The 19,538-nt window shown below is 47.7% G+C and overlaps 1 protein-coding gene across 12 annotated transcripts in view; it reads right to left on the reverse strand.

The window, feature by feature from the left end:
* Positions 1-958: 958 nt before the first annotated feature.
* ST6GAL1 (ST6 beta-galactoside alpha-2,6-sialyltransferase 1) overlaps positions 959-19,538 on the reverse strand; it is a 119,374-nt gene continuing 100,794 nt past the window's right edge. For all 12 annotated transcript variants that reach the window (XM_064583325.1, XM_064583201.1, XM_064583495.1 and 9 more), the window contains 3 exons: positions 7,936-8,034; positions 6,640-6,814; positions 959-4,157 (listed from right to left, as the gene is read on the reverse strand). In XM_064583325.1, the coding sequence (XP_064439395.1) occupies positions 3,916-4,157; positions 6,640-6,814; positions 7,936-8,034 (516 nt within the window). In that variant the 3' untranslated portion in view covers positions 959-3,915. The remainder of the gene's footprint in view (positions 4,158-6,639; positions 6,815-7,935; positions 8,035-19,538) is intronic.

Raw genomic sequence — 19,538 nt, forward strand, 5'->3', positions numbered from 1 at the left:
CAAACAAGATTGCATGCTACAGAGAAATTGTTCCTGAAAGGAAGAGTCAATCGATGTGGCAAACTTCACCATTGTCTTTTTTTTCTTTTTCTTTCTTGAGAAAGATGGAGGGCGGGGGGAGGGAGAGGGAGAGAATCTTAAGCAGACTCTGTGCTGAGCATGCGTGCAGAGCCTGATGTGGGGCTCGATCCCACAACCCTGAGATCATGACTAGAGCTGAAATCAAGAGTCAGATACTTAACCGACTGAGCCGCTCAAGCGCCCCACATCGTTGTCTTATTTTAAGAAATTGTGCAGCCACCCCAACCTTCAGCCACCACCACCCTGACCAGTCAGCAGCCAGAAACATCCAGGCAGACCCGCCACTTATGACTCACTGAAAGCTCAGGTGACGGGTAGCATTTTTTAGCAGTGAGTTGTTTTTTGATTAAGGTATGTGCATAGTTTTTGTAGACACAATGCTATTGCACACTTAAATAGACTACAGGGTAGTGAAGTGTGGTGTAGGGGGACATATTCAAGCCACAATGGGAGGTACGCAGTTTACAGAGAAAAGGAATTCTCCTTTCTCTCCTATTCCTGCCTCTCGGGATTTTTATCCAAATATTTGGCTGTTCCCTTGGGACATCATTCCCTTAAGGGTTTTAGGCTTTTGGCAACCAAGGTAAAGACCTTCCTTCCATTCTGCTTTCTGCCCTACTGCATCCCTTCCCTGAGGTGTTGGACAAACAACTTAGTCCTTTGAATCTAAGCAAGAGCAAAAGGAAGAAAAACTAATCAGTCGGTCAATATCTCAAAGATGCTACCTGCCACAAAAGTGACCATTCTTCTTCCTGGAGTACTGAGGAGAAGCTAGCAGGGGAGGATTCGTGGCTTTGGGATTCCAGTTGTGTCTTCCTTGGAGATAAAAGTTGAGAAGCAACAGTCATTCCCTTAGCAAGTAAGAAGAGAGGGAGCAGCTTTTTAAAAACACATTTATTTTAAAATTTTACATCATCTTTGGGTAATTCAGAATTCGGTTAGGCATGTTTCAGACACTTCTGAGATCGAGGTCTCCAAACCAAGGTGAATAGCTTATGTGATTGCAGGATTGGGGGATCTCATGATACGGGATGAAGAGATGGCTACTGACAAAGACACAGCCCCCTTGGGACGGGGACTTTCCCGCAGTACTCAATCACCATTTTTAAATGATCTGTTGCAAATATAAAACATCTCACCAGACCAACAATAATACCCCTGTCTTATTTGCATTTTACTAGTTTCCATATAGAGAGAACACAGAATTAAAGTTCTGTAGACCCAGAACCACACTTAAGTTAATCTGATCCCTTATATTAATAATAACAATTAAAAGCTAGCATCTACCCAGTGTAGTTTCAGTGTCCACACCAATGCCTATCTCCTGCTGGTGGAATGCCGCCTTCCTCTCAATGTGTGTGATTCAAAGATTGCAATGAGTGTGTCAAACCAGAACCTAAAGCAAGCTGGGAATTCATGGGCCCAGATCGGTGGAAAAGATTCCCTCCATACAGCAGAAAGCTGCCCAAGTGCTTGGCCCATTCCCAAGCAGAAAGGCCAGAGCTGCAAGGAGTTGGGGGGGAAGAGAGGGAGGAGGACGAGGAGGAGGGACACTTTTGCATCTGCACCCTCCATTGCCTCGGATGATTTCCTGGGTGTTCCAGGCAGGGTAGTTGTTATCTCCCAGTAGGATAGTTTTTTTGGTTTTTTTTTTTGTTTTTGTTTTTTAAGATTTTATTTATTTATTTGAGAGAGAGAGAATGAGAGAGAGCACATGAGAGGGGGGAGGGCCAGAGGGAGAAGCAGACTCCCTGCCGAGCAGGGAGCCCGATGCGGGACTCGATCCAGGGACTCCAGGATCATGACCTGAGCCGAAGGCAGTCGCTTAACCAACTGAGCCACCCAGGCGCCCTCCCAGTAGGATAGTTAATTCCCTGATGACAGGACCCCCTCTCTGGCCTCCCTCAAAGCAAGATCCTGCCCAGGTGTGAGCTTGGAGCAGGTCCTTAGTAAAGGGAGGAAGGCAGGGAGCGAGGGAGGGGAGGAAGGAGAGAGAAGGAGGAAGGAAACCACCACGTACTGAGCACCTGCTATGGGCCAAGTACAGAACCGGGCCAGGTGTAACCCTTACAACAGCCCTGTGAGGTAGGCTCATCACCCCCATTTTACAGATGTGGAAACAGAGTCTCAGGAAAATTCGCTCATGGTGGCATGGCTAGTATATAGGGGAACATCAGCCCTCCCCAGGACTCCTGCTACTGCCTATATGAGCCAAGGGTTTGGCAGCACATGAGCACTCCAGCTCCCAGACGACTGGTCTAGAGCTCAAGCTTAAGAGGCCCTTGAGCACATGGGTCTAGGAGCCCTGGCTCTACAGCATTATTTTGTGACCTTGAGTGAGTCCTTTACCTTCTCCTCACCAGGGGCCAGACCAGTCCAATGTGGTTCTCCACTGGAGAAGGAGGGGGGTGGTAGCAAAACTACCCAGGAAGCATGTTTGTACACCACAGGGGAAGGGCCTCTGTCTGGAGACTCTGATATTGCACCCTTGCTGGAGGGGTGGAGGGCATGGCCGCCTGATAAACCTTGTGAGAATCAGTTATGATCTCTAAGGTTCTGACTTCTGAGAGCAACTTTAAATTCTAGGGAACCACATCCCCACTCCCTGAGAGACATTCCGCAAAAGGCCCATGAAGGTGAAAGAAATCATCGGATCAGGATACTTTTAAAGTACAAAATGCTTAAAAGTAATTTGAAAGAGGGAAAAAAATCTACTGCCTTAAAGGGGAAAACAAGATGGCAGCTAGGAGGGGGTGGGGCGGGCATTAACAGGGAAGCAGTGGACAAGGTGTGCGAACCCAGCTGCAGCCAAGGGTCCGGCCAGGCCGAGCACGGACAAATCTGGTTTTTGGCATCTGGCTTGCCAGGTGTCTGCCATGGGGCTGCGCTCAGACAGGGGAAGTGGTTTCCTCAGAAAATAACGAGCCTCGAAGTTCAGGCAGACCTTAGAGAATAAATATGGGCAATAAAGGCAGAAAGGAAAACACAATTCAGATGACTCAAACATCTGCTTGACATGTTTCTCCAGTCCTCTAAAATCTCCGCAGCCCAGCTCAGTGAAGCCCTCTCTGACCCATAGACACAGCAAATGCGTGGCCCCTCCGAGCGTGCAAGCCCACAGCACGGCAAGTCGGCCTCTCCACCAACCCCCCACCCACCCCCGCCGGCTGTGAACTGAGCACACTGAATCCTCCATCTCTCTCCCACTGAACTGTGAGCAACCAGAGGATGGAGACCGCGCCCTTCTGTGGCTTTCTTCTCCATATGGAGAGTATGTGGGTTCATCAAGACCCTTTGCGCATAAGGACCCGCCAAACCAGCTAGAGTGATTGGAATGCCACGTCTCCCAGGGGCATGGACCTTGGGACCAACTTTGTTCTGGAGGAATCGAGCATGTCTCCTATGCCCCGTACCACTTACTGGCTCCCCAGAGCCACCCTATATGTGGGCACAATCATAATTTGGGAGAATTTCTTCCACACATGAAATCAGTGTCTAGGTGCAGATTTCGAGCAATAGAGAGTACTGGTTTGTGAGAATAACATCATTCTGATGAGGAAAACAGCCCAGCTTTGGCAGCCCTGGTGGGAAAGGTGCATGGAAAGAATGCTAGGTGTGTGTGTATGTGTGTGTGGCTGGAGGCTTTGGGTTCGCACACCTCTGCAACTACGAGGCAGGCTGGACCTGGCTGGACCTGGCTGCTTGCCATTGGGACTTCTGCAGCCTGAGGCTTTTGTTGACAGAAGGCCCACTGTGCAGGCTGGATTGTTCAGGAACGTGATCTGCCCAGACTTGGTGGAGAAGGGCTAGGGGGCCTGACCAGGGAGCCCATGTTCAGCAGCGAATTCTCCGGAAGCCAGGCAGTGTAGCTTTTCCCAGCAGGTAAATGTCCTCGTCTGTGCCCTGGTTGAGGTGCTTCACCAGATTCTTCTCAAAGAGGAGTGGGTGGTAGGCGCCCATTGTGCAGGCATTGTCGAAGAACTTCTGGTAGTAGTAGCACACGTCGGTCTTGCGCTTGGATGGGAGGAACTCGTAAATATCCACCTGGTCACATAGCGTCATCATGATCATGATACCTGAAGAGGAGAGAAGAGGTAAGTTCTCCGGACAACCCACCCCCACACCCTGAAGTTCAGCCCCATGAGTCCAGCAGCTCAGGAACCCAAATCTGGGGAGAGGTCTATCTGGAGTTTCTATTTATTACTGCGATTCCCAATCTGAGCCTGGCCAGTAAGCCAGTCCAGCAGGCTGTTCCTCGGGGTGCGGGGCTGCTGAGCCCTATGCACCTGTGAACCCCCAGCACCTAGGTCAGGGGCTGGTGCGTGGCGGCTTCTCTCTAAACACTAGAGGCCTGAAGTGGTCCATCCATCGGTCACTGGGTTTATCAGTGTGAATAAGCTAAATGAAGAGAGAGGACAAGATGACTGAGGAGACAGTACCATCACATGTACATAGTACTTTCTAGCACTTTTATATCCTGCAGGAGCCTTGCAGATGGCGCTGGCTGGGAGTTGTTGTTTCTTACAGTGCTTAGGAGAAACAGTGTGGGCAGGGAGACTGTCCTTCCCTCAGCAGGGAGGAGGGCGCTCAGCGGGAGGAGCCTGCCTGCTCTGTGTTGATGGGCTCTGCTAGTTCTGGCAGGAGACGGAGCGGAGGCGGTGAGACCAGGTTGGTGTTCTCAGGGAGGCGGCACAGAACTCTGTGCTGGAGACATGACCCCAACAAGAGGCAGGAGACTCCTGCGATACCCACACCTGTCCCCACCTGGCTCAAGCACCTCAAGCAGGATATGTCCCTCTCTGGGCCTCAGGTTCTCCATCTGCCCCAAGGGGCGATCCACCCACTCCTCCTACCACCCAGGCTGTTGCTGGGATACAATCAGATCATGGCTCTCAGACCCTTTCTGACAACCATAAATATAGGGAAAGTTGAGGATGAAGCAGTCCTCAGTAAGAGCTAAAACTATAAACTGCTAGCAGCAACTTTGTTCCAGAGGAATCGGATATGGGAGGGGCCCTCTCTGGCTGCCCCGGTCCAGTGGGGGAGAAAAGACACCTCTGCAACTCAACTGCTGAAGGCACGACAGAAGTGGCTTCTAGAAATTTCAGGAGGGAGCACTTCCTATGGGAGACGCCTCAAGTAAACCTCCTGGTGGCACTGGTGTGGGGCCCGGCAGGGGCCGTGGCCATGAGGGATGGGCGAGGGGAGGGCTGGTGGGGAGGGGACAGTGGGGCGGTGGGAAAGTGTTCCCCAGGATGCTTTTCCAACTATTCCTGCTCCAAAGGGCTCCTGGAAGAGCCCCGAATGCACACATACAAAAGCTGAAGAAAAAGGTACGAAGACTTGCTACTGAGATGGCCCCCATCCCTTTCTCTATGGAGTGCCCCTGACAGTAAACACTTCCTTGTTCATGCACTCAGGGGGCAGTTACCACAGGGCTAGCCTGTGCCGCACCCAGAAGATTGAACTAAGAGACTCAACACCGAGTGTTGCAGGAGGGGAGGTGGGTGGGGGATGGGCTAGATGGGAGGTGGGCATTAAGGAGGGCACTTGTTGAGATGAGCCCTGGGTGTTGGTATGTAAGTGATGAATCACCAAATTCTACTCCTGACACCAATAGTATACCATATATTAACTAACTAGAATTTAAATAAAAATTTGAAAAAATATATAAAATTTAAAAAGAAAGAAGAAGAAAAATGCATCAAACTCAGTCCCCATCCTGAGGGAGTTTGCATCCCAGGAGGAGGGAGCTTCCCTTCCATGTGTTCAAGAAGAAAGTCTGAAGCCAGCATTCAGGACCCTCTGGACTCAGACCCCAGCCCAACTACACCAGCTCCCTCAGCTCCATTCATGACCCTCAAACCCAGGAAAGCTTTGCCACTCATTCTTCTCTCAGGGCCAGGACTAGGGTACTCACTGGGTTCAACAGATTTTTGAAATTTTGAATAAAGTATTATTGATTCTTGCTTTGTCCTCAGATGCCAGTATGGCTCAGCATAACATTATCACTGATCCTATATTTACTTAAAATTTTGATACTTCATGCAGGATAAAATCTTGCATTAATTGTGGTTTTTAAAAGATACTGTATTAATATTATTTAGCTTGTTACTGAAGTTTTTGGTGTCCCCTTAAATGGTACACCTGAGGCAAGTGCCTCCCTTGCCTCATATTCCAAATCCCAGCCCTGCTCTTCCTGTTTTCCTGCCCCCTCCCCAAGCCAAATCTGCCCCTCACCCAGGCCTGGCCCAATGCCACTCCTCTACTGAGCTCTCTGACAGCACCCCAAAAGGGGTGCTCTCTCCTGGCACAACCGGGTGGTGGCTCCCTCCTGGCTTCGGACACCTGACTGAACTCCCCCACCAAACACCCTAAAGGAGAAGGAGTCTATCTTATTGATCTCTGGATCTTAGCTGGAACTTGGCACAGCGTAGAAATGCAGCAAAAACCTGGCAATTATTTGGTGAACAAAGGAATGAATGAATGAATGAAAGCCCATTCTCTAATCTCTTCTAGAAACAAACATGAGAGATCTTTCCCCAGATACGGACTCACCAAGCATCCCAGAGGATGGGGGGTTGGGCTGAATCTCCTCTGGGGAGACTTCTTGAATGATGTCCCACAGCTGCCAAGGCATCTGGGGCCTGAGGATGTAAAAGGGCTGGTCGGGATGCAGCTTGCGGTAGCTCTTATAGTTCTCGAAGAAGCTGTAGTCGGGGCTCTGGTACCACTGAAAGAGAAGGCAATGGTCTTCTCAAGGAGGGAGGTGCCTTGGGGCCCCTTCCTCGGAGCAGATTCCAGACTTCTCCACGTCACTGCTCTCACTTGCTAGCAGAGGGGACCCAGCACGTGGCCTATGCTCACAGGGAATTTTGAGCTTGGTGACCCTGGCACAGCTTCAGACTTCGGGATCATGCACTCTGGGAATGCTATCAGAGCTCAAAGGGGCCCTTGGCACCATCTAATCCCACCTCTCATTTTTAAAGGGCTGGACCCTGGGGCACAGCTTGCCACATCTGTGGGCTGGGAGCCCCTGTTCTGTGCCAGGCACACTTGAGTTCTAAGTGAACGGTTCTACAACTGTGGAGGCTGAGGTGGCGAGGGCGCCAGCGATCACCAGAGCCCGTCAGCTCCTGGTGGGTCTGACTTCAGAAGCCGGCGTCCCCAGGGTGGTGCACTCCATCCTTCGGCCCTGCCGCCAGGCTCCTGAGGCACTGCGGCGCCACCAGGGAGAGGCCGGCTGACATGCATGACAAACAGCAAGAGCGCCATTCTGGAGAGGGCGCGGAGCAAGCAGGCCTGAGACTCCCGTCCCCTTCCTGAAAGAGAGCCCTCCGCTTAGTAGACCAAATCCTGGGACAGGCGACTTCCCCTCTCCACATTCTAGTCTTCTCACCTCTAAAAGGGCAAGGGCCATGCCTCTATCTACTTCCCTGTGTTGTTATGAGCGAAATGGGAAGAATTCTGGAAGCCGGAAGTAGGTCAAGCATGATGATTCTGTCCTAGGAATGAGTAAGCACTGTCTATTCCTGCTGATCTGCCTCAGAAATAACTGTATGAGATGGACACAACCCCACCCCAGGCGGTGAGAAATCCAGCCACTGTTACTCCTGCCCCAGACCATCATTAGGAGAGAAAAACATGGCCCTGCAGGGCAGAGCACAGAGGGCGCTGGTATCAGACAGGAATACTTCTGCGCTGCTAGTCTGGATGAAGTGTGTTCCCTCAAACGGAAAGAGCCAGTCCTCAGGGGTGGCCCAGGTCGGCCATGATGTTCAAAACCCAGGACCTCGGGAACGTCCATAGGCAAACAGAAGACTTGTTCCCTATTTCCCGTGGACACCCACTTACCTTTGGGATATCTGAATGGTAAACAGATGGGTCCCACACAATTAGGATTCCCTCGTTGTACAGACTGTCTTTGAGGAAGCGCCCTTCAGTGGTGACCAGCTGCAGGAAGAAACAGACAAACTGTCACCCGGATGTTGACATGTAAACATTCTTCATGGAGTAATAACTGACAGGTGGCAAGTACCACTGAGGCACTTCATTTCAGTGATCCATGAGATCAGCTGTCAGATGTTCACCTTAAAAAGCACATGTTGCCCAGGGGGAGACTGAGAGAAATAAACGATGGAAACGAAATCAAGAACTGCCTGAAAATAAAAGCAAGAATCACAATAATTGCTCCCCACCTCGACCCCTCACCATCACGAGGTGGAGACGTAATCAGTATCACTGTAATAATATCTCAAGAACGACTAGGTACATCCCAGAGAGCAGCAACTTGCCACGAGCCTCTGAGCTACCCCATCCCCTCACACCTCCTCCAAAGGCAGGAAGGCCCTGGAAGCCTAAACAATATAATCTCACTTTCTCAGGATATCTTCGAGACATGAACTATTAGCGGTGAGCCCACCTTAGCTGGGGATCATGTGGTTGTACTGGGTGTTAAGGAGTCCCCAGGGAGTCACAGGGTGCCAGTGTGAGTATGGCCATGAGGTGAGTGAGGTAAACCTTTCTGTTTACCTCAACACGTGGCCATCTAAAATAAAGATTCCCTGAAATAAAAATTTCCCAGCCTCTCTTACAGCTAAGGCTGGCCACATGATAAAATTCTGGCCAAGGGTGTGTGAGCAAGTGTGACTTCCAGGAAGTGTCCTTAGAGGCAGAGTCATGCCTTTCCTTGTTCATTCCTCCCTCCTGCTGGCTGAAAGTGGATGTGATGGCTGGAGCTGGAGCAGTCATCTTGGACCATGAAGTTGAAGTCACATGATTGAACGGCAAATGCACAAAGTAGTTCCTGACACACTTGAACACCATAGCAGCTCAGGAATGTCCACCCTTGGACTTCTTTTACACGAGATAGAAATATATTTTTATCTTGTTAACCTTGTGTTGAGGGGTGGGCAGAGTGTTGCTGTCACCAACAGCCGAACCTAATTCTACTTAGTACTGTGAGGAGCTTGTCTGGAAATTGCAGGTTGTCCAATGCAGCTAGGGTACAGAGGGAGAGCTAGAAGGTGTTAGAAAAATATAGGCAGGGGCCACGTCAGGGAGCTTAGAGTTTTTTCAGTAGATTATGGGACCAGTGACCGCTTTTAAGTGAGAAGAATATAAACTGACCAGAGTTCTGGAATGTCTCGAGTTTGAGAGAAAGGGAGGCCAGGTAGAAGTTGCCATTGCAGCCTAAGAAACGATGGAGAAGGAACGAAGACCAGGAGCTCCCACTGTCAGCTGTAGACCTGCAGACTCACTGGGTGTTGAGAGGGAAGCAAAGGGGCTTAAAGGTGACTCCTAGACCTCAGGCCATTTCCTAAAATGAGAATGTGGAAAGAAAAGCAACTGGCATGTGCCTGTGGCGGTGAGGTGGGGATCTGAAGTTCAAGGTTGAGACAACTGGCCTCAAGGCCCACAGCTGAGGGGCCACAGGATCGAGGAGCGTCTTCGGATGTTAAGTGTGATCCTCTGTCCGTGGGCAGCATTGTAACCCCCGGCACAGGCATTCTGTGCTGCAGTCCAAAGAAAGAGTGGGCATCCCGGCAGATGGGGCTTTGCAGGACAGACACGATCGAACTGGGGACAGGGAGGCCCAGGGAGCAGCGCGCACCCTTCCAAGACAGAATTCTACAACTACGTTCCCTATTCCCACCCCACTCCATGCCCCTCAAAGCAGCTGGTATATTGAGAGCCTGAGTCTTTTCTTGAGCCATGCTTCTTTCTCCGCGGAGTACCGACGCCGGGCAATGTTTGTGCACTTGAGAGAATTAGAGATAACTGGAATTTTTCAAACTTCTCCTGCTCCTCCCCAGTCATCTGCTTAGTATAGAAGAAGGAGGCCAGCGGCAGCAAGCTCTGCTAAGGCTTTCCCAGCATCTGTGGCTTCACAGGCCTCAGAAATCCCAAGAGAGCTGCTCAAAAGTCTTCTCCTTTCCGACAACGAAGAACAACAATGATAGCAACAGATGCAATCTGATGATGTTTATTCCAAGCCAGGTACGTTCATACATTATCTCAGCTCATCTCCACAACCGCCCCAGGAGGGAATTACGAATATGCTCGTCTTATAAATAAGGCAATAAACTCAGAGATGCTAATAAACTCACCCAAGCCATACAGCTAGTAAGCAGGGGGTCTGAACTGGAGCCCTTCTGTCTGACTCCAGAGTCTGCACTTCTGACCTACATCATGCACTGCCTCCCACAAAGCGGGTAGGGTGGGTCAGCCGTGGGTCTCGGGAGGAGATGCCAAAGAAAGCGGTTGATGAGGGAGACAGACATGTCATGAGAATGTTGCTTCTTGTCTGAGTCGTAGCAAGTCACGGCTGGAAGATCTTCGAGGGGCTGGACCCAAGTCTGTCATTTTCAGATGGGTAAACTGAGGTCCATAGAGAAGAGAGACTTGTCCCAGGCTTCCAAGTGAGCTTGGGACAGAGCCAGAACCAGAGTCTAGAGGTTGGCTCCTCCCCAGTGTTCTTTGTTTTCCCCCAGGGCTGTAGTCAGAAACCACGAGACATTTGAGTAAGTGGGCACCCTAGCGGGGCCTGGGTCACCCTCGGTTCTCACCATACACGGTGGGGAAGTGGCTGTTCACTCGAGCTACTTGATGAAGCAAATGACAAAGCATGAAACTGAGAAGAGGTGAAGGCAAGGGCTAGTTTATCCCAAGGAGGAAAAGAAAGTGACCGCAGCCGGGACCTGTGCGGGGACAGGGGAGAAGCTAGCAAGCACCCCTTGAGCTTAAATGGACACAGCTCTGAACTTTCCAGACTCATTCTGGTGGCCCTTACGTGAGATGTAAAGATTTCCTCAAACACAAGAGAGCCTCAAAACTGCTTGGGGAAGTGTGGCAGTGCTCTGCGTCTGACTCACTCTGTGGTCTTAGGAGGGTTGCTTCCCCTCTCCAGGCTAATGTGCCTTATTTATAGGACAGGACCGTCCTGGAAGGCCCAGCCTGGGTGGCCAGCCATGCCTGGACAGCATCTCCGTCTGCCATTTCCCCCAACTGCAGCACTAGGCACTGGGGAGAGATCAAGGTCTTCTCAAATGCCCCCGTACTTAACCTCGTGCAGAGTCTTACCTGAGATCAGGTCAGATCCCAGGAGCCTCATGATGCGGAAAGTCGGTCATTGCCACAGCACCTGAGCCCCAAGGAACACCTGCCAGGAAAAGACTACACCAGGGAGATGGGGTGGTGCTGTTATATAAACCTGTTTATAAAGTCATCTCTCCAGTCACAAAGCAAGAAATGCTCACGGCAGAAAGAAAAGACAAGAATATACACATCTGTATATATATATATATATATATATATATATATATATATATATATGAATAAGAAAACAACCATCAATCATTGCATTTGTCAGATATTGCCTGTATGAATATGTTGGTCTTTTTTCTTCCTAAATCTTTTTTCCCTCACAATTATGGGCTGAACTGTGCCCCCTTCCCCCCTACCAAAATTCCTGTGTTGAAACCCTAACCCCTATGTGACTATATCGGAGATAGGGCCTTCAGGGAGATAATTAAGGTTAAATGAGGTCACAAGGATGGGTCCCTAATATGTTAAGATTGCTATCTTTATAATAAAAGGAAGAGACACCAAAGATCTCTCTCTCCACACGTGCACGGAGGAAAGGCCATGTGAAGATGTAGAGAGAAGGTGGCCATCCACAGGCCAGGAAGAGAGCCCTTATCAGAAACCAACCTTGATGGTACCTTGATCTTGTACCTCTGGCCTCCAGAATTGGGAGAAAATAAATCTCTGTTGTATAAGCCACCCCATCTGTGGTATTTTGTTATGGCAGGCGTAGGAAACTAATATACCCCGTGTGTGTGTTTGTGTGTGTAGATATGGTAACTGTAGAGTCTAGACTTAGTTGCTTTGTTAAACTCACACAACAAGTCTATGTCTTCTCATTTATCCCTCACAATATTCCCCAGGCCCGAACAGGGCATGAAAAGGAAGCTCTAAGAAGTTACCTAACGGGCCCAGGATCACACAGCGAGGAAGGGACAGAGCTAGGATACAAATCAAGGCCTTTCTAATCTCTTCCCACTGTACCAGACAACTTTCATTCAAAACAGTAAGGGATGACAAAAGAGTCTGTGTTCTAGTGCCAGATTTTGCCAGAGTTCCAAGGCTAGTTAGTGCTATAGGAAGACAAACAAGCGGTGGTCGAGGTCCTGAGTAGATAAGAAAAATGAAGTCCGGACCACGGTAAAGCGGACCTGGACAGGATGCAGGTGCTCTAACAGAGAGAAGGGCACCTCAAGTGGAAAGCCACCACAAACCCCAAATCAGAGGGGCCTGTAATTCTACCTGGCATCCTAGGAAGTCATCAAAAGAACCATGAAGTGTAAGAAGAAGTAATGTTGGAAACTGCTTAAATGTCCAAGCAGAAGAGGTTACGAGAATAAGCTACTGAAACTTAGCTACCAAGGAGTACTATGCAGCTATGACAAAGAAGGAGGAAGATCTCTACAAGCTGATAGGGAGTGATTTCAAGAAGATACTGGGGGAAAACAGTACAAAAGAGTAGATAGAGCCCACTGCACTACATTCTGTGTGAGAAACAAGGGGAATTGAGAAAGCATATGTACATCTATGTATCTTGACCGACACAAACACAGAAGGACAAATCAGAACACAGTGCGGGTGGCTACCTACCAAGGGTGGCGATGGAACCGTGTGGCAGGAATTTAGGGGGGAGTTAACACTTCTCTGGGTATGCCTTTCTGGATAGTTTTGAATTTGGGGAACACGTTAATATTCTGCATAATTTAAAAAGAAGGAAAAGAAAACCCGAAAACTGAAATAAAATGGATACAACTGAATTTCAAATGAATTCAACAATCTCAGTGGAGAGAAACAGAAGGACGAATCCAGGTAACTTCGGGATACATTATGTGACCACATAACCTCAGTCTCGGGCAGGGTGTGGGGGAAAACTGCAAACCCAGCCTGAACTCTCTCTGGTGGGCTTGCTGTATGGAGAGATGTGCAAAGCAATTTCAAACTGTCTTAGGGGCGTTACCAATGAGAGCAAATAAACGGGTGAAGGTGTTAGAAGCAGGATTCTCACTGTGAGAGAAGGGGGAATGCAAATACAGAATGGGGAAGGCAAGGGATACCTGATGTGGACAGACTGAACCCGGTCGGGGCCTGTCATTTCTAAAACAGGCATATCGGCATGTATACGCACGTGTCTACGCACGCCCGCAGACGTATATACATATTTAGTAAGTGCATGAATGCACGGGTACGTGTACCGTGTGTGTACAGGTATACACATGAGTATATACGTGCTCCATTTCCTAGCTCTCCCTATTCTAAGGGCCAAGAAGCAAAGATACCTCGGTAGGCATGAACCACCTAGCACCCAGAGCTTGGTTTCTAATATCGACTTTTACTTAAAAGAGCCAAGACTCCTTGGAAAAAATGACATATCCCAGAGCTAAGGTAGGTTAGTATGAGGAAATGTATGTATACACAGTGTTCTGGATCAGAGACAGATTTCTTATTTAATACTTTACAGTAGATAATGAGTGTGCTAGTCCCTCTTTGCCCAAGCTCCAAAATCCATAAAACTTTCCTCGATACCTCAGTGCTCCTGAAAAAAGCCCTGGATTCCTACTGAACTCTTCATATACCATCAGGATAAACTCTGTAGCTATTTGTCTAGTTAATTGCTCTGCTCTGGTTCAAAACCTAATAAAACTTCTCTTATCTCCCCAAGAAGCCAAACAGTTATAGCCCAGATGACATCTCAAGGTTAATATAGAGATATGCTAAGAGGCCAGGAAGGCCGGAGCAAGAGGAAAGAAGCCCGGGAACTGACAGACATCCCTAGTTTCACCTCTGAGTGTGTTTATATTCTAAAGGGCTGGAGTAAGAAGGGGGCCCTTTTAGAAGGGGTAGAGGACAGCCACCTCCTGCCTTTATAAGTGGTGTGTGTGTCACAGGGGGGCGGGGGGAGATACTTACTTTTTGTCCCTTCCCTATGGGGTATCTGGCTAGGCATGTAGGATAATTGATCTGGCTCTCAGGGCATTGCCCTGGGAGGAGGAGCTTGGGCAAAGAGGGACTAGCACATTCATTATCTACTGTAAAGTATTAAATAAGAAATCTGTCTCTGATCCAGAACACTGTGTATACATACATTCGGATAAAACTAATAAAGATGAAACATTTAAAATGTGACAGATAAGAAAAAAATTAACTGGAATATCCTGTTATGCCAGAAGATACCAGAGTGTTAAAAAAAAAAAAAATGATGAGAGCCAGCTTCAGGGAACTCCCACTGGCCAAATGTAAGACAATTTGAAAGCCAAAGTAATTCAGAACAGTGATGAATTACAAACCATTGAAGAAACAGGAATCCATGAGTTCTTACCAATAATAAATGGAGAAAGAAAGGAGGGGAGGGAGGGAGGAAATAAATGGAGGAGAAGGAAGGGCTCTCGCTCACAGTAGAACTCTGAGCACCAACCCAATGACGCAGAGCAGGGGGAGCTATAGTGAGAAGACCACCATTTTACAACCATCCTAGTAAAGACTGGTTCAGGCAAAAGTGAGCCAGGAATGCTAAATATAGGAGGAGATTTTGGTGAGGAGCAGAATAGTGGCACAGTATTAAAGTGTTCACCCATAGACTATAAGGGAAAGATAATAACTATAAAAGTGGAGAAATCAGACAATACCTTATCCAGGTGATCAAAATTAAAATCAGCTGAGGGGCAGACAGACATTGGAGGCTCTTAGGAGCACCCAACATCCCAGCCAGGAATGTATGAACTGAATTTAATATTGAGTAAGCATCGGACAAACCCCAAATTATTTATTTTTTTGAAGAAGGACTTGATTCTTCAAAAATGCCAGTGCCTTAAAAGACAAAGAAAGGCTATGGAAATATTCCAGATGAAAGGAGACAAGACGGGCACAGCAACTAAATGCACTACCTGATCCTGGACTAGATCTTGTACAGAAAGAAAAAATATATATATGTCATAAAAGATATTATTAGGTCAGTTAGCAAACAGATCCATCTAGCATTTCAGACAGATTAAACTACGTTATCAGCATAAATGTATGAGGTTGATAACTGTACTTTGGTTGCGTAAGACAGTACTGGAAATTCTTAGGAAATACAGCCTAGGGTGTGTATTAACTCAGTCTATTCAGGGGCTACTATAACAAAATACCAGAAACTGAGTGCCTTAAGCAGCAGACATTTATTTCTCATAGTTCCAGAGGCTGGGAAGTCCAAGATCAAGGCACCAGCATACGTGGCTCCCCAGTGAGAGCCCCCCACTCCTTGCTTACAGATGGTTGCCTTCTCATGTCCTCATGAGAGAAAGTGAGCTCTGGTCTCTTTCTCTCTTCTTATGAGGGCACTAATCCCATCATAGAGGCCCCACCCTCGAGACCTCTTCTACATCTAGTCATTTCCCAAAGGCCCCATTGCCAAATACCACTGCACTGGAGGTTAGGGCTTCAGCATATGAATTCAGGGGAGACACATTCAGTCCATAAGAGTCTGCCCCTGCATCCTCCAAAATCACATCCTTCTCACATGCAAAATAGATTAATTCCACCCAACCTCCCCAATGTCTCAACTCATTCCAGCATCAACTCTAAAGTCTGAAGTCTTAAGTCTCATGTGAATATTATCTAAAGCAGGTAAGAGTGAGACAGTTCATCCTAAAGCAAAACTCTTCTCCAACTGTGAACCTATGAAACCAGAAAAGTATGTACTTCCGAAATATAGTGGTGGGATGGCATAGGATAGGCATTCCCATTCCAAAAGGGAGAAATCGGAAGGAAAAAAGAGGTGACAGGTCCCAAGAAAGTCCAAAACCTAGAAAAGTAAATACCACTAGATGTTAAGGCTTTAAAAGAATCCTCTTTGTTTCAATGCTGTGCCCTCTGGGCCCACGGGCGTAGCGGTCCCACCTCTGTGGCTCTGCCAGGCCGCAGTCACACCCCCAAGGCCCTGAGCAGCTACCATCCAGCCTATTAAAACCAAGGCCCCCCTCCCACCTTTGAAACCAAGGATGCAACCTTGGTGATTTCTGAATCACCTTTGGGATCATGCTTTTCCTGTTGTGAAGAACAATACCCAGTCATAGCCCAAGAGCTCTATCGTCCTGTCCTATGGGACCTAAGAGGCATACAGCCTTCCCCTACTTTGTCCTGTATCCGTCCCCTTCAGCTCAAGCTGACAGTCCTTCTGCTGGGAAGGCTGAGTAGGTCTGTGGTTCACACCGTTGCTGATCTCCTTATCAAATGGCTTCTGGGGCCACCCCTTCGTTTTCTCTTCAGAACAAGCTTTCTCATTTTTTTGCCATATAGATAAGCCGAGAATTTTCCAGATCTTTTGTTGTTTCCTTTTCGCTAAACAATTCCTTTTTTAATTCATTTCTCTTTTCTCACATCTCACTAAATGCAGTCAGGAGAAACCAAGCCAGTCCTTCAACACTTTGCTTAGAAATCACCTCAGGTAAATCATCCAATTTCTTTGCTCACAAGTTCTACCTCCCACAGAACACTAGAACTCAGTTCAGCCAAAATCTCTGTCACTTTATAACAAAGATCACTCTCCATTGTTCAAGAACATGTTCCTCATTTCCATCTGAGACCTCACCAGAAGGGCCTTTGTTATCCATATTTCCGCCAACATTCTGTTCACAATTATTTACATATTCTCTAAAAAGACAGAAGCTCTCTTTCCAGCTTTCCTCTACTCTTTTTGAGCCCTCACCAGAATTTCCTTTAGCGTCTATATTCTAGCATGTCCTTCAAAACTCCAGCTTCTACCAATTACCCAGTTCCAAAGTTACTCCACATTGTTAGGGTTTTGTCATAGTAAAACTCCTCCTCTCAGAACCAAAAAATCTTAGCTCAGGCTGCTATGACAAAATACTGGGTGGCTTAAACAACAGACATTTACTTCTTATGGTTCTGGAGGCTGAGAAGTCCAAGGTCAAGGTGCCCGCACATTTGGTTCCTGGTGAGGGTGCTCGTCTTGGCTTGTAGATGGCTGCCTTCCTCACATAGCAGACACATCACGGGGGGACTCACACTCAAGACCTCATCTAACTATATTTATCTCCCAAAGACCCCATTTCCAAATACAATCACATTGAAGGTTAGAGCTTCAACATATGAATTGGGGCTGGGGGTGGGGACATAAAGTTTCTGCCCATAATAAGTATTTAGGAATTAATGTCTACAATATATACAATTTATTCTCAAATGAAAAAATATTACAAAGAATGAACAGAGCAGATAATACAGCAATGGGTAAAATGAAAAAATAGTAAGTGCATCTGGATAAAGAGTATATGGGCACTCTTTGTATTAGACATTATTGCAACTTTTCTGAAAGTATTAAAGTATTTCCAAATAACAAGTTCAAAAATTTTTTTTAAAGAATTTGGAGAAGTTTGGAGGCAGTCCACTGAGTGAGCAGAGGGTTCTCTAGACTATACTTCATTCAACAAATATTTATTTCACATTTACTATGCAATGGGCACTGGTCCTGGCACATGTGCATATGAGTGAACAAAACAGACAAACACACCTCCTCTCGGAGACCAGACGTCACAGTGGCAGAGCTAGGCAACAAGTGAGATGGGCAACTAGGATGATGGGAGTGAGAGGTGTGGACTGGGAAGGTGCCAGCAGAGAGCCAGGGAGGAGCCTAACCCAGCTGTGAGGAGGCCTTCATCCTGCCCTGGGCCTGCCATTACCCTCTGGGCATTGTGCAGGCCACCTTCTCTTCCCAGGCCTGGGTTGTGTCACTTGGAAAATGAAATGACCCAAGGAGACCCTGGGCTCCACAAGGGCAGGGAGCATGTCTGTCTCTGTTTTACTGCTGTTGTGGGCTGCTCAATTCCAGCTCTCTACAGAGAGGCTGGCACAGGGCAGGTGATTAAATAGGAACTTCTGGAATGAATTCATGGCTTGTTGATCTTCAAAGTCCTTTTAAGCTCTGTGAATTCCAGTACTGCCTGAATCACCACAAAGGATGTCCTATCACATCAGACATCACGTCAGATTCTACAGACATTTAAAAGGATGATGAGGGAAATAAGTAAATCTTTTACAAAAAGATAATGAGGGCGTATTATGAACGTTATGCCAATAAATTCAATGACTTAGAAGAAATGAACAAATTCCTTGAAGGACACGAATTGCCAAAGCTTGGTCAGAAAGGAACAGGCAACACGAACAGTCCTAAATCTATTAAAGAAATTGAATTTGTAGCTAAAAAACTTCCCACAAGGTAAATTATAGGCCTAGAAGGCTTTCCTGGCAACTCTACCAAACATTCAAAAAAAGAGAAATACCAGTTCTACACAAACTCTTCCAGAAAATTGGCAAACCAACCTCCATCCAAATCCCACCTCTCTCGAGTCCTTTCTGCCCTCCCCTGAGCAAGTCACTCAGACTCTTTGAACCTTGGTGTCCTCACAGAAAACAGTGGTTGGTAATCACACCTCACAGCATTGCCCTAAAGGTCCCATGAGATAAGGTACGTATGGGCCTCAGACAGAAGAAGTATTGAACAAGCGGCACCAGCTATGGTCTCAGGATAAGCCCCCGGGAGTGATCCGAGAATGTCCCGGTTGAAGTCCAATCAGGACACCCTGTTGCCATGCACGAGACGTGGGCTTTCTCTCCCCAACCTGGAAGAGAGCTGCTTAGACAAACCTACCATGGCCTTAAATGAAATCTTTGCAGGATGGAGATTCACCTCTTCACTCACCACCTGGAAAAGATGCCTAAGAAGGGGGTAGCCTCCCAAACCCAAGAGATTTTTTAGGGCTCCTCCATGCTCCCTCTTCTCGATTGCTGCCACATACCAATCTGGAGGTCATACCCATTCTTTCTGAAGTCATGCTCTCCAGCCCCAAAGTGGTCCGCACGGCCTGGAAATCCTGCTCCGTTCCTCTGGCTGGCTCCTTCCTCTGCTCTCCTCACGCCAAGCCTTCTTTGCTCAAACCTCCTCTACGGAAACCCCTCTTCCCATCAGCCTCCTGACAAAAAGCCTCCCTTTCTCTACATCCTACTCTGCGGAGAAAATAGCAGCCCTTTCATCCTTCCACTACAAATGGCCTCCAGGTACCTTTCCTAGCCTTCTTCCCTTCTGACTTCCCTCCTGTGGGGCTTGATCCTCGGTGGGGCTTTAGGTCAATCCCTCCTCCCCATCACTTACTTTTTGTCCCTTCTCTTCAGTATATTCATTTTCCCCTCTATCAACTGGTTTCTCCTCGTTGACTTAAAAAAAAATGTTATGGTGGTAAAACACACATAACAGAAAGTGTACCATATCCACCATTTTGAAGGGTACAGCTCAGTGGCATTAAGTACATTCATGCTGTTATACAACCATCACCACCATACATGTCCAGAACTTCCTCATCTACCCAAACTGGAACTCTCTA

The sequence above is a fragment of the Mirounga angustirostris genome, unplaced genomic scaffold, assembly GCF_029215605.1.
Source record: "Mirounga angustirostris isolate CCGP_5_RB_7025 unplaced genomic scaffold, mMirAng1.0.hap1 SCAF_1, whole genome shotgun sequence".
Lineage (NCBI taxonomy): Eukaryota > Metazoa > Chordata > Mammalia > Carnivora > Phocidae > Mirounga > Mirounga angustirostris.